The sequence below is a fragment of the Mauremys mutica genome, chromosome 2, assembly GCF_020497125.1.
Source record: "Mauremys mutica isolate MM-2020 ecotype Southern chromosome 2, ASM2049712v1, whole genome shotgun sequence".
In the NCBI taxonomy this organism is placed as follows: Eukaryota; Metazoa; Chordata; order Testudines; family Geoemydidae; genus Mauremys; species Mauremys mutica.
This window is the reverse complement of record NC_059073.1, coordinates 102,430,600-102,444,981: the sequence shown is the minus strand read 5'-3', so window position 1 is coordinate 102,444,981 and position 14,382 is coordinate 102,430,600. Positions and strand designations below refer to the sequence as shown.

Here is a 14,382-nt window from a genome sequence, read left to right as displayed (position 1 = left end):
ATCTTTTTCCTGACTCGTTGTAGCTAAATTAGCCCCATCATACTGTATGTATAGTTGGGGTTATTTTTTCCAATGTGCATTACTTTACATTTATCCACATTAAATTTCATTTGCCATTTTGTTGCCCAATCACTTAGTTTTGTGAGATCTTTTTGAAGTTCTTCACAGTCTGCTTTGGTCTTAACTATCTTGAGTAGTTTAGTATCATCTGCAATCTTTGCCACTTCACTGTTTACCCCTTTCTCCGGATCATTTATGAATAAGTTGAATAGGATTGGTCCTAGGACTGACCCTTGGGGAACACCACTAGTTACCCCTCTTCATTCTGAAAATTTACCATTTATTCCTACCCTTTGTTCCCTGTCTCTTAACCAGTTCTCAATCCATGAAAGGATCTTCCCTCTTATCCCATGACAACTTAATTTACGTAAGGGCCTTTGGTGAGGGACCTTGTCAAAGGCTTTCTGGAAATCTAAGTACACTATGGCCACTGGATCCCTCTTGTCCACGTTTGTTGACCCCTTCCAAGAACTCTAATAGATTAGTAAAACATGATTTCCCTTTACAGAAACCATGTTGACTTTTGCCCAACAATTTATGTTCTTCTGTGTCTGACAATTTTATTCTTTACTATTCTTTACTATTGTTTCAACTAATTTGCCCAGTACTGACGTTAGACTTACTGGTCTGTAATTGCCGGGATAACCTCTAGAGCCCTTTTTAAATATTGGCGTTACATTAGCTATCTTCCAGTCATTGGGTACAGAAGCTGATTTAAAGGACAGGTTACAAACCATAGTTAATAGTTCCGCAATTTCACATTTGAGTTCTTTCAGAACTCTTGGGTGAATGCCATCTGGCCCCGATGACTTGTTACTGTTAAGTTTATCAATTAATTCCAAAACCTCTCTTGTGACACCTCAATCTGTGACAATTCCTTAGATTTGTCACCTACAAAAGCCGGCTCAGGTTTGGGAATCTCCCTAACATCCTCAGCCGTGAAGACTGAAGCAAAGAATTAAAGTAATTGTGGAGAAACTAAATTATCATCTTTAAGCACTCCTTTTGTATCTCGATTGTCCAGGGGCCCAATTGGTTGTTTAGCAGGCTTCCTGGTTCTGATGTACTTAAAGAACATTTTGTTATTATGTTTACAGTTTTTGGCTAGCTGTTCTTCAGACTCCTTTTTGACTTTTCTTATTACATTTTTACACTTAATTTGGCAGTGTTTATGCTCCTTTCTATTTATCTCACTAGGATTTGACATCCACTTTTTAAAAGGATAAAGTAATTGAAGGTATGTCTAAAAGCTCCTTAAAAGCACCGGCAAGTTTGTAATGACCTAACATTATGAGAATAATTTATGATAAATTTATTGTTACCCTTATTACATCAATATTGAAGTCTCTTCCCACAAAACCTTCTTGCTGTTAGTTTTGTTTTGGGGAAGTTATCACAATCACAAATTAACAACACAACCTTTCTTCAAAGACTGTGCCCACCGCAACCTTCATGCAGAGGGGTCTTTGTCTGGCTAGCTGGAAGAAAAGGGGTGCTGGCCCCTTTAAGGGCTCCCTTGCAACAGGTTTTGATCAAATTTGCTGCTTGGCTTGTACTGAGGATGCTCACATAGACTGAGCATGCTCAGTAACACTGCTGAAGCCAGCTGCCCTTACTCTACCGTCCAACTTTTGACTGACCTGGCTCATGTCTGGAAATAAGTAAACTTTAATAACAAACTGTGTTTCCTGCTCCCACGACCCCGCTAGGCTCAAGTTACAAACTGAAACTTTCCATTCAATGAGCATGAGGCACCTCTGATCCAATTGTATGGCACAAGGAATCACTTGCTTTAGTTAAACATTGTCTATATGCTAGTTAGTGCGTGTTGTAAGCAATAGCAGTCATTTAATTTTTCAACAGTTTCAGACATGCGGTGCACATCTAAATATTTTATTGTTTGTACATGTTTCTCCAGAGTAATAAAGAAGGAGATTAGAATATTTAAGACAATAGGCAGGTGTATAGCTTATTGTCTTCCCAGGATCCATCAGTTTGCAGTTGTCGTGTTGGAGGCTTCCTGTAACTGTCCATGAAGTTTTGCAATCTCCAAGAAAAGGGTTGCAAACAGTTTTGTTCCTTGAATGTAATTGTACCTATGCAAAAAAAGAAAGACCAATGTTGCTAAACAGATTATGCAAACAAGGGCCTGACCCTATGAGGTGCTCGACACCCGCAACTCCTATGGGTTTCAATTAGACTTGAGGGTACTCAACCTTTGCAAGATCGGGCCCTACATTTAGTGGGGAGGGAGAGAGAAGGGAAGAATTAAGTGATTGGGTTTCAAGGTGCCAGATTAAGAACCCTTAAATTGTAAATCTCCAAATTATCCACAGGACAAACACAACATGGGAAATTGCCATGCTAGCTTCTCCATCCCATCCCACCAAAATGCCTTATCCTAGCTCAGGGGTGGGAAGGGAGGGAAAACCATCTCTAGGGACGAGACAGGAACTGCAGTGTTCTGTGCCCATTTAATCTACATTTCTTTGCTAAGTGTCTCATAAGTTTTTTATTAGTGCCAGCTATCATGGCAAGTCTTTCTCTGTGAATTAACAGCAATCAATACAGACAAGCTAAAGGGTCAGGCAGAAGACATTACATTTTCTCTTCTATCCTAAAAGGACAGCGTTGTCAGGCCTTCCTTTATTAACCTGGTAAGGGGAAAGGATGGAACAACTGCATGAATTAAGGATGCCATTTAACATCTAGTTTTCCTGACATGTGTATTCCAGAAAGACGATCGGAGGATTCAAATGTTTGTGTTGTGTCCCCTCAGTACTTCTGTCCATAACCTTAATGTGCAGGTCTACTCTGAAAAAGCAACGGTTGAACGTGATAGTGGGATTTCATGTTTACTGTCTCTCGATTTCCAGATCAAATGTGGTCAGTTTACAAGAAAAATAAATTTTCTTCTAACTGCCAGCCCTGCAAATATAAACCTGAGTTCTAAGAATCAAGCTGAGTTCTTCCATATCACAATCTGTTACAAAGGGTCTGCAGCCTTCCTCAGTCACACTATTTGCTTCAAATTATGCCCTCAGTGAAAACCTAACTGTCTGAAAGTGTAACTCATTGGAACTTGGTAGACAATTCCAGTATTGGCGACCCCATGCATTCCAAAGTCATGCATCAGGCTCCAAACAATCATAAAATAAGCTTAAAATTCATGTGATTTAAAAAAAAAATGTTGGGTTATTTTTATTTGCCTTCAGTTGTCGGAGACTTTAGGACACGCTTCCTTCACATTCTTAAGCTTTTCTCCACGATCACAAGGGCCGGAAACATATAGGGTTGTTTTTTTTTTAAATGACAACTGAGATTATCATGCAATCCCTCGATTCCAGCAGCTGGCTGGGACTTCAAGAAAAAAAACCCCAATTATTATGAGACTTGCAATAAACTCATGCAAGTTGGCAACAATGCACTTCTGTCAATAGGGAAGAAGGAATAGATTCCATCTTATTCCTTTTTAGCCTTGTTTGGCACTGCGGGAGCAACACAAGTAAAAAGCAGCAAAACCTTATTTTTTGTCATTAGGATAAGCATATACAACTCTGAAGATCCCAAAATAGATTCTATTGGATAAAACAGCTAGAGACAGGATTGTCAATTAGAATCAGGTGGGCACACTCTAGTATGCTGGGATTGCTGTAGTACTTCAGTTCCTCCTCTCGTCTCTTATGGTGCCTTTTTTTAATTTTAACCTGCTTATTTTCTCTTTTTGGGAATGCTCCCCATCATCAGCTGCTCCAATTGGAAGCATCATCACACTCTTCCTTGTTATATTCTGCAACATTTGGGCAATAGGAATTGTTGCGCCATCCCGGATCATTTCTGGATCTTGTCCAAAAACTGAAACACATGGAAAAAATGAAATTCTGCAGAAGTAAAATGAAGACACACTGGTCTCGTCACTGGAGCTAGTGAGCTTTGGCATTCTGCCCAGCACAAACTGTTCTTGGTAGTATTTCTTTTGGAGAAGACTGTATAGCAGCTAATATAATAACACCATTATACACATTCTCGAAAACTATACTGGTCTTTTGACACTATCCTGATTTTGCATCTCAGTACACAGAAAAGTGAGACAGTATTATCTTCCGGCTGCCTCTTACCTTGCAATGTAGGCCCCAATTCAAGAAAGTGCTTAAGCATATACCTAACTTTAAGAGCAAGTAGTCCTATTGAAATCAGTGACTCAACTCATACGATTAATATTAAGCACATGGTTAAATACCTTGCTAAATCAGAGTCTCAAAAATCAGCTGTTTGCACTGGGTTTTAGGTTTTCTCCTCTTTTTAAAGTGGTGTAAGTGAGTCTTCTGCTTTTGAAAAGTAATGTAACCCTTTAATGGGCTTCCATTTTTTCTATTGTAGAAGCCACCAGAATCTAACAGTGCAGCAGTGTATATATGTAGCTAGGCCTTATATACCTAGCTACATATATACAGGGGTGTATGGGGTGTTCAGGGAGGGGTAGCACCTCTGGTGTAGGGGCATGTCGTGTCCTTTCAGGGCAGCTCGTCCACCTTTGGTCCCCACCTGTCACTCAGCTCTCACCTGTGGCTCCCTGTAGCTGTAGCATGCGCAGCGGCCACACCCCGGGCAACAGCTTCGACAGGCTGGCTAAACCAGGTTGAGGGTAGCCGTTGGGCTTAGACCTCCGGTGAGATAGGGCTTTGTCTATCCCGAGCATGTGAAGACAGACTCCGGCGGATTGAGCGGATGAGACCTTCTAGAATAGGACCAACGGTCATGAAGGCGGTTTCTGCAAGCGGTGTGGTACGCTAAGAGCACGGCAAGACACGAAAGATGCCCTGGTCAACCACTGCGCCCAGCCCATCTCCAACCGTCTCGACTCTGTCCTGCCATTGGAGCAAGATGGGATCTGGGAAGAGAGAGTGAGGCTGACTATGCGCACCTCTCCCTCACTTTAATCCAATCCACGCGCAAGTCTTGACATCTAACTTCCGTAAATTTCAAAGTCCTGTGGCGATGGGCGAGCGACGAAGCAGCAGGTGTGGATACACTGGGAGCTGTAGCCGTGGACCTGCACACAGGCGGCTCAGGTCTAATGGTCGTCTTCTTGCTGATCGAAGCAACAGCTGGATTCGGCGTCTACCTGAGTGACTGAGCAGCCCTTTTTAGGACCGCACTGCTCACCTCCGTAGCAAGAGGAAGGGGCTAGAAAAGGTGCCCTAAACATTGTTTGCTTCACAGAACCCTGGCCAGCTTACCGCGGCTGGAGGGGATCCCATCTTATGCGGTCGAACAACAAAACTTCAAATAACAAACCGCAAGGTGACACCACTCATTATTGGTACATGGAACGTACGCACGCTTCAAGATAACCCCTCAGCAGATCGACCAGAAAGAAGAACAGCCCTGGTCGCTAGAGAGCTCGCAAGATTTAACATCGATATTGCAGCCTTGTGTGAAACTCGTCTAGCCAACGAAGGTCAGCTCACAGAAATAGGGGGTGGTTACACATTCTTCTGGTGTGGACGTAGCAGTGACGAACGTCGTGAATCTGGAGTTGGCTTTGCGGTTAAGAATCAACTTGTCCGCAAATTTGCCAGTCTTCCCAAGGGTGTGAACGACCGACTCATGACACTGCATCTTCCACTACCGAGAGGAAAGCAAGCTATACTAATCAGCGCTTACGCACCCACAATGACGAATCCGGATGAAGTAAAGGACAAGTTTTATGAAGATCTTGATGCCCTACTCTCATCCGTGAAGCGTACCGACAGGCTGATTCTACTTGGCGATTTTAACGCGAGAGTAGGATCTGATCACTCTGCCTGGGATGGCGTCATTGGAAAAAATGGAATCGGCAAATGTAACAGCAATGGCCTACTACTCCTGAAGACATGTGTGGCTCATGATCTGATCATTACCAATACTATCTTCCGCCTGCCCACTTGCAAAAAGACGTCCTGGATGCATCCACGCTCCAAGCACTGGCATCTCATTGATTATGTCATCGTGCGGAGGAAAGATAGACAGGATGTAAGGGTGACTAAGGCCATGCCGAGTGCTGACTGTTGGACTGATCATAGACTCATCATCTCTAAATTAAGCCTTTACATCAAGCCAAAGAGACGTCCGCAGGGAAACAGAGCTGTGGTGAAAAAGATTAACGTCAGTAAACTGAGGAACCCCAATACAGCAGCTTTACTAGCAGAAGATCTTGACAACCAACTCTTAGAGCTGCAATTAGAGGAAAATGCTGAGAAGGACTGGGAACGCTTCCGGAATATTGTGCACTCTTCTGCACTAAAGGTTCTTGGACCCTCACACAGGAAACAGCAGGACTGGTTTGATGAAAACGATGAAGAGATCAAGGCCTTACTTGCTGAAAAGCACCGCCTTTACCGTGCTCATCAGAACGACCCGTCGTCATCAGCTAAGAAAAATGCCTTTAACAACACTCGCAGGACCGTACAGAACAAGCTTCGCAAGATGCAGGACTCCTGGTTGAGTGCCAAGGCAGGTGAAATCCAGATGTTTGCTGATAGAAACGATGCCAAACGGTTCTACGAAGCCCTCAGATCCTTGTACGGACCTCGGCCCTCAGGGAGCTCTCCTTTACTGGATTTAGATGGTGTAACTCTCATTACTGAGAAGACTCTGATTCTACAGCGTTGGGCTGAGCATTTTCAATCTGTACTGAACCGCCCATCTTCCATTAATAACGAGGCGATTGATAGAATGCCCCAGGCGGATATCAACCACAGTCTGGACGTTCCACCATCAGAGTCTGAAATCCTACAGGCCATCAGCCAGCTGTCCAGTGGCAAGGCCTCAGGATCTGATGCGATCCCAGCAGAAGTTTATAAGGATGGTGGTGCAGTGCTTGTTGACAAACTCACTCAACTGTTTCAGTCCTTCTGGAATCAAGGGTCTATTCCTCAGGAATTGAAAGATGCATCCATCGTACACCTCTACAAGAGGAAAGGAAATCGAAAAGTCTGCGACAATCATAGAGGAATATCATTGCTTTCCAGCGCAGGCAAGATCCTTGCACGAGTGTTGCTGAATCGCCTGATTGACCACCTGGAACAGGGTCTATTACCCGAGACACAGTGCGGCTTTCGTAAAGAGCGTGGCACTGTGGACATGATCTTCGCAGTCCGACAGCTCCAAGAGAAGTGTCAAGAGCAGAATCGTGAACTGTACACCATCTTTGTGGATCTCACTAAGGCTTTTGACACTGTCAGTCGTGAAGGTCTGTGGCGTATCATGTCGAAGTTTGGGTGCCCTGATAGATTCATCCTGATGGTACGTCAGTTCCACGACGGCATGACGGCTCGTGTTCTGGACGACGGAGAAGCTTCAGAGGCCTTTCCCGTCACAAATGGCGTCAAGCAAGGGTGTGTGTTGGCACCGACCCTGTTCAGCATGATGTTTTCAGCCATGCTGTCAGACGCCTTTCAGAACAGTTCCTTGGGAGTCAGCCTGAGATACAGGACTGATGGGAAACTGTTCAACCTGCGAAGACTCCAGGCTGTCACCAAGATAAAGGAGACTGTGCTACGAGACCTCCTTTTTGCTGACGATTGTGCCCTGAATGCTGGATCAGAGCAGGAAATGCAAGCCAGCATGGACAAATTCGCAGCAGCATGCGATAACTTTGGCCTTCTTATCAACATAAAGAAAACCGAAGTGATGCACCAGCCAGCTCCGAAAGCCCAACACCAAGAGCCCATCATCACAGTGAAGGGGCAAAAGCTGCAAGCAGTGGACCAATTTACATACCTTGGCAGCACCCTCTCCCGTGCAGTGACAATTGACATCGAGGTCAACTGCAGAATCGCCAAGGCAAGCTCTGCATTTGGCGGACTGCTGACCAACGTGTGGGACCGCCGTGGAATAAGCCTTGCTACAAAGCTTAAAGTCTACCGAGCAGTAGTGCTAACTACCTTGATGTATGCCAGTGAGACCTGGACTGTATACAGGAGGCACGCTAGGCAATTGAACCACTTCCACACGACTTGCCTCCGCAGACTTCTGAGGATTCGGTGGCAGGATAAGGTGCCTGACACAGAAGTCCTTTCCAGAGCAGGCCTGCCATCAGTTTACACTCTGCTTATGAAAGCCCAGACACGCTGGGCAGGCCATGTTGTGAGGATGCCAGACCACCGCATCCCCAAACAGCTCTTCTTTGGTGAGCTGTCTCAAGGAAAGCGATCGCACGGGGGACAAAAGAAGCGATACAAAGATACGCTGAAAGCCTCTCTTAAGTCCCTGGATATCGACGTCACCTCCTGGGAAACCCTGGCACAAGACCGATCGACATGGCGTACGCTGATCCACCAAGGCTGCCAGACATCTGAAGCTAGAAGGATAACACTAGCACAAGAGAAGCGAGCACTCCGTAAAGCCAGAGCTGCAAATGTTGTAACAGTGGTGCCCACGCATGTCTGCCCGACATGTGGCAGAACATTCCGTGCCCGTATTGGCCTTACCAGCCATTTGCGGACGCATTGTGGACAGCTCACAACCTGATAGATGTTAAGGTCTTCTTCGAAAACGATGGACGAACATCATCATCACATATATACACCGGCCTCTGGCACACGGCTCACCAGGGTAAGCACTCTGGTGGGCTGGGCCAGTTTGTTTACCTGCCGTGTCGGCAGGTTTGGCTGATTGCGGCTCCCACTGGCTGCGGTTTGCCATTCCAGGCCAATGGGGGCGGCGGGAAGTGGCGCGTGCCGAGGGATGTGCTGGCCACCACTTCCTGCTGGGGAGGGATAGCTCAGTGGTTTGAGCATTGGCCTGCTAAACCCAGGGTTGTGAGTTCAATCCTTGAGGAGGCCACTTAGGGATCTGGGGCAAAAATTGGTCCTGCTAGTGAAGGCAGGGGGCTGGACTCGATGACCTTTCAAGGTCCCTTCCAGTTCTAGGAGATTGGTATATCTCCAATTATTACCTTTTTGCCCCCATTGCTCTGGGACAGCGGACCGCGGCCAGTGAGAGCCTGGGGGCTCCAGGAGAAGCTTACAGAGTCCCAGGGTAAGAGAAACTTTAACTCAGATCTAGCTGTGAAAGACCTGCTTACATTACCTTTCCTGAGGTAGCGACAACCATATTTGATATTTCTGAGGGGGAACATTAAAAAGATCTTTTATCAACAAATGGGAGCATTTACCAGGGTAATGCCTATCTGCATAGCTGCCCTCTCCTCCCCCATTTACCTGCTGTGTTGCATTTATTTATTTGAGTATTACACTCCACTATCAGGTACATCATGATATGTCAATGGGCAGCACTGAGGTGAGTTTTCCTCAGGGTGCCTGATACATAAGGCAGCAATAAGCGGTTACCTGCATCTAAATGCACGGATGAGAGACTAGAACCATAAAACCAAACTGCAAGCGTGTCACTGAACAGGCACAGTTCATTCACTGAATAAGTACCGTGCCCCGCCTTCCCAAATTATCTGGATCTAAATAATGTTCCAAACAAGAAATTCTTTAATTTTAGGAAAACTCCTTTTCCTTTGTGCAAGTCACTGTTAGCGTGACATTGTTTGGTGGATGTTAAAAAATAATAAAAGAAAGAACAAACCTGTTTTGATTGCCGTTCTTGCTGCTGTATAAAGAGGATCATTTATGTCAGCAACCCATGGCATTGCACTTATTGGCACAGACACCTTCAGTTTGTTTGGGCTGTTTCTCTTAGAGAAAACATCCTCTAAATATTTTATCACCTACAAGGAAAGCATCTTTTCATTAACAGTATTTATACATTACATCCTTCAACAATAATATATCCAGAAATTGTGCACTCACACACACACACTTTCACTCCCAAGCCCATACACAGCCACATAGTGGAAAGATGCTGTTCATTATTCTGTAAATTTTAAGTGTTGAGAGGATCTCTGAAATTAAGAGGAATTTAACATGCTGAGAACTGACCAAGAGTTGAAGTTTGCCAGTATTACCTGACGTTTTACGATTGAAATGTCCATGTGAGGGACTTGCCGGATTGAAAATTTTCCTATTACTTTTGCAGGTATAGCTGTTTTTATTCCTGGTTCGTGAAAAGCTCCTTCAATCCCATGAATAGAGAGAGAGGGGTAACGCCACAGGTGACTAAGTATTTCCTCCTTTATAATGTAACAAAACAAAACAAAAGTGACAATGCCACAGCCATTAAAAATTCACACAATCTACTGAAAAACTAAGTATCTTGCATGTAAAATTTGTGCTTGATTGCTTCTGCAATTTAGAGCTGACTGATTTGTGATTAAAACCTCTAGCTGGTAAAGGTCTTTCTAAGTAAACACTGCTACTTCTTTTAGTCAACATTTGCCTACAGCATGAGAATATATGGAAGAGGAAAGCTATTCATATACAACTCTGGTGACAGTAAGAGCAGACAGGTGAAAAATGGCATGGCAAGAGTGTCTTGGAGGCAAAAGTGTACAATAAATATAATGAACTAAAAAGAAAAATACCATTAGGAGATCGTTTTTGTTTTTCAAATTCTAACAACCAACTGGCTTATGTAGTGATTATTTAGCTACTTTCAGTTGTGATTACTTCTAATTTTATAAAAGGATCATGAATTGTGATAATGTCTCCATAAACTGTATGCTATTTGTTTATAAATGTTTCAGTGATAACTTGAATGTGCTTCTCATTTGCAAAATAGTAGTTGTATCCTGGGCTAATAAATTCTGATGACAATGGCAAAGGCATGTATTAGCCTGGAATATGATCATTACCAAGTTAACAGGGATCATTATTACGTAGTCTCCAATCAGCTACTAAAACCACTCACCTTAGAACTGCTGGCCTACTCAGTTTACAGAGTTTTACACCATCTTGCTGTACCCTATTTATGCACTGGTTCAAATGATACTAAGCAGAATGGACAAGCTCTGATGGTGAAGAAGGGAAGAAAAGCTTTTAATAATGGGCAACTCATATCTAAATAGAAAGGATAACTGGACAGTGATCAGCGAACAATCCCATCCATTCTCTGGAGCGGATGCAAAAGATAATTTGTACGGCTTTAACTATACCGATATAGTTAAAGTGGAAAAACTCCCTAGTGTGGACAGTTATATCAATATAAGAGTGCTTAAAATGATATAGTTTTATTCTGGTTCAGGAAGTGGAATAAGCTATATAAGTATAAGGCACTTATATACCGGAATAACAGCATACATGAAAGGGTTTTACACTAACATAAATATAGAGGTAATGAAAAAAAAAATAACATCCCTAACTGACATAGGACTACTGGTACAACTGGGGTAGACCAGTTCTTAGCTGCTGGGTTTTATTGGTATTGTTAATTTTGGGATTGTCATTTTAAAATTCTGTCAAAAGTGTCAGACATCAAAATCTAAAATAAATACATAAAACCAGCCCCAAATTATACCAACTTTTCTGTTGCCATCCACTTTCCAAACCTGAATTCAATGTACTCTCTAGTCTATGGTCTTATATAAGTGGTTTTTTGTATACAGTGTTGTTGTACCTGTGTTGATCCCAGGATATTAGAGATGCGGGGCGGGAGAGGGATAGCTCAGTGGTTTGAGCATTGGCCTGCTAAACCCAGGGTTGTGAGCTCAATCCTTGAGGGGGCCACTTAGGGATCTGGGGCAAAATCAATACTTGGTCCTATTAGTAAAGGCAGGGACTGAACTCAATGACCTTTCAAGGTCCCTTCCAGTTCTAGGAGATTGGTATATCTCCTATTATTATATACAAGGTGGGTGAGGTAATGATACGAATAAAAGATATGTCATCCACCTTGACTCTCCAATAAGTGTTTTTTGTTTGTTTTGGGGGGTTGTTGGGTTTTGGAGGTTTTTTTGTATTACTACTTTTTATTGACTATCTGCATTTTCGATTATTTTCCCCCAGATGTTTGCAAATGATCAGGCCAAATCTTTTTTTTTTTTTAAACTTCCTACCTGAGCTTTTAACTCATTAGATTCCTTTGTTTTGTTTGCCAGTGTTCACCGTTGCTTGAAAAACCTTGAAGTTTGGAGTAATCGGTGAAAGTAATTAATGGGTCATTTAAATTCTTTCTGCAGACTATTAATAAAGATGTTACTGTACCTTAGTGTCATATAGGAATTTTTTCACACCAGTATTATTCTTATATTCCTCTAGATCAAATTCAATTGCTTCATACAACTTCTTCTCCTCTTCCGTAAGGGAAGCAACATCATCATAGACTCCAGGGATCAAAATACGACCTGATGTATCCACAAGGCTATCTACAGAACAGATACCAACAGGCATAATCTTCCCTTTAATTTAGGGCAGTGGTTCTCAACCATTTCCATACTGGGACTCCTCTTTTTCATACCAAGACTCAGTCGCATCTAGTCAAGTCACTCATTCCCATTTAACAATATGAAAAGGGAGATTTAGACGTGCAGACTCACCCCTTTGGCGCCTCCTGGGAATTAGCTCGTTCCAGCTCTGGAGCGCCCTCTGCAGGCCGGTGATCCGCCTGTCCTCTGGCCCCCATGTCCCTCCCTGGACCCCGGTGCCTCTTTTAACTGGGGTGCTGCCCCCCGGCAGTACCCCACCAATCTGGGTCTCTTCTCCCTGGGGAGCCCCCAACCCACTATCCCCACTTTGCCTCAGTCTTGTCTACTGCCCAGTCTCCATCTACCCCCCGTCCACTGGGGCAGACTGCAGTATCGGCCACTCATCATAGGCAAAGGGGTTTGAACCTGCTGCCTTTGCCTATCCCTGGGCTGCCCCCTGCAACCCCCAGTTCCTCTTGGCCTTATGCTAGGCCACGGCCTGGGGCTTTCTAGGCAGGAGCTCCCCAGCTCCTCTGCCTTTCCTCAGCCCTGCTCCACTCAGGTACCTTGTCTTTAGCTCCCAGCAGCCAGGCCCTTCTCCCTCTACAGGCAGAGGGAGACTGGCTGGGCGTCTGGCTCACAGCCTCTTATAGGGGCCAGCTGGGCCTGATTGGGGCATGGCCACAGCTGAGCCTGCTTTCCCCCAATCAGCCCAGGCTTCTTGCCCCAGCCACAGCCCTCTCCTGGGCTGTTTTAAGCCCCGAAGGGCAGGAGCGGGTAACTAACCCGTTACGGGAGAGAACTGTATAATGGTTAAGAGGTCCTCTGGCCTGGGGTATTTTCTAATCTACTAAGAAACCCACTGAGTTGCTGTTTGCTGTTCAGTCTTTCATGAAGCTAGTGGCTGACATGGAAACATCATTCAGTTTATATAAGAATTAGCATACAATATATTCAATTTCAGAAGCCTTCACTAACAGCACATGTCAATAAGACTTGCCTGGAGCAGGTCTAATAAACATGGTGCTGAAAATAGCGTCAGCAACTGGTGGGCCATCTACTCTGGGGCTCCTAACAGTGATAGCCCGAGTGGAAATAGTGGGAAGTATTTGTATTTTAGACAGGCACTGAGGGGCCACATTTAACTCCAGAATAGGCCTGGAGTCAGCAAGGCACTTTAACATGTGTAAGTTTAAGCACCTGAGCTGTTCCACTGAAGTCAATGGGCCAACTTCACACAAAAAATCCCCCACACATGATCATCCAAACGTCAGGATGCTTACACAAGCCAAACTGAACCACTGAATTTCTGAGGTTCACCCTCACCCATTACTAACTAGTTATCGTCCAGTAATACGATATGCAGTATTACCAAGCAGAGCTATTAGATCAGTCATTGGTTCATGAATGATGCCTCCAAAACTTCCTGAATGAAGATCTCTCTCCCCACACTGTACCTGTGTGAAATAAAGGTAACATGTTGACATGCAAAGAACATTGTTTTAATGCTTTCAAATCACTGGCTTTCCATAGGGACTCAGGTAATCTCAATTATATTGTTTATTTATGGCCTGTATTTAAAAAAAGGCGTATCCTAGGTACTTTTAGGAAAGTCCCTCTGCTGCAATGTGGAAAACTCAGGGTCAGAAATGGTCTCAGGTCTGCTTCTGGCAAGTGAAAGATGTCCTAGTGGCTTTGTAGCAGAGTATGAGACAGACAGGTTGAGCTCCAAGTATCATTCTGTGCAGTCATCTAGTAGCAGATATGGATCATTTTTGCTATTTTGATGGAGTCATTCTTCTTCAGCATGGCTTGAAAGAGTTGTATTCAGGATCTTGAGAGAATCGCTTTTAGTCAAAATATTCATCTACTAATTTTATTCTTTTTCCAGCCCTGGGATTGATGTAGATTTTGATTTGGTTCTCTAGGGATTAGATTGTAGGATGGGGCCAAGCAGGACCGGTTCTAGGTACCAACAAAGCAAGGGGCAGCACATTTCCAGGGGCAGCATTCCGGCCATCCTTTTTTTT

At 44.0% G+C, this 14,382-nt stretch overlaps 1 protein-coding gene across 1 annotated transcript in view; it reads right to left on the bottom strand.

The window, feature by feature from the left end:
- Positions 1–1,907: 1,907 nt before the first annotated feature.
- CNDP1 (carnosine dipeptidase 1) overlaps positions 1,908–14,382 on the bottom strand; it is a 49,194-nt gene continuing 36,719 nt past the window's right edge. Inside the window, exons 7-12 of the mRNA XM_045004473.1 lie at positions 13,725–13,809; positions 12,153–12,313; positions 10,019–10,183; positions 9,640–9,781; positions 3,768–3,915; positions 1,908–2,156 (exon numbers count right to left, since the gene is read on the bottom strand). Coding sequence (XP_044860408.1) covers positions 2,051–2,156; positions 3,768–3,915; positions 9,640–9,781; positions 10,019–10,183; positions 12,153–12,313; positions 13,725–13,809 — 807 coding nt within the window. The 3' untranslated portion in view covers positions 1,908–2,050. The remainder of the gene's footprint in view (positions 2,157–3,767; positions 3,916–9,639; positions 9,782–10,018; positions 10,184–12,152; positions 12,314–13,724; positions 13,810–14,382) is intronic.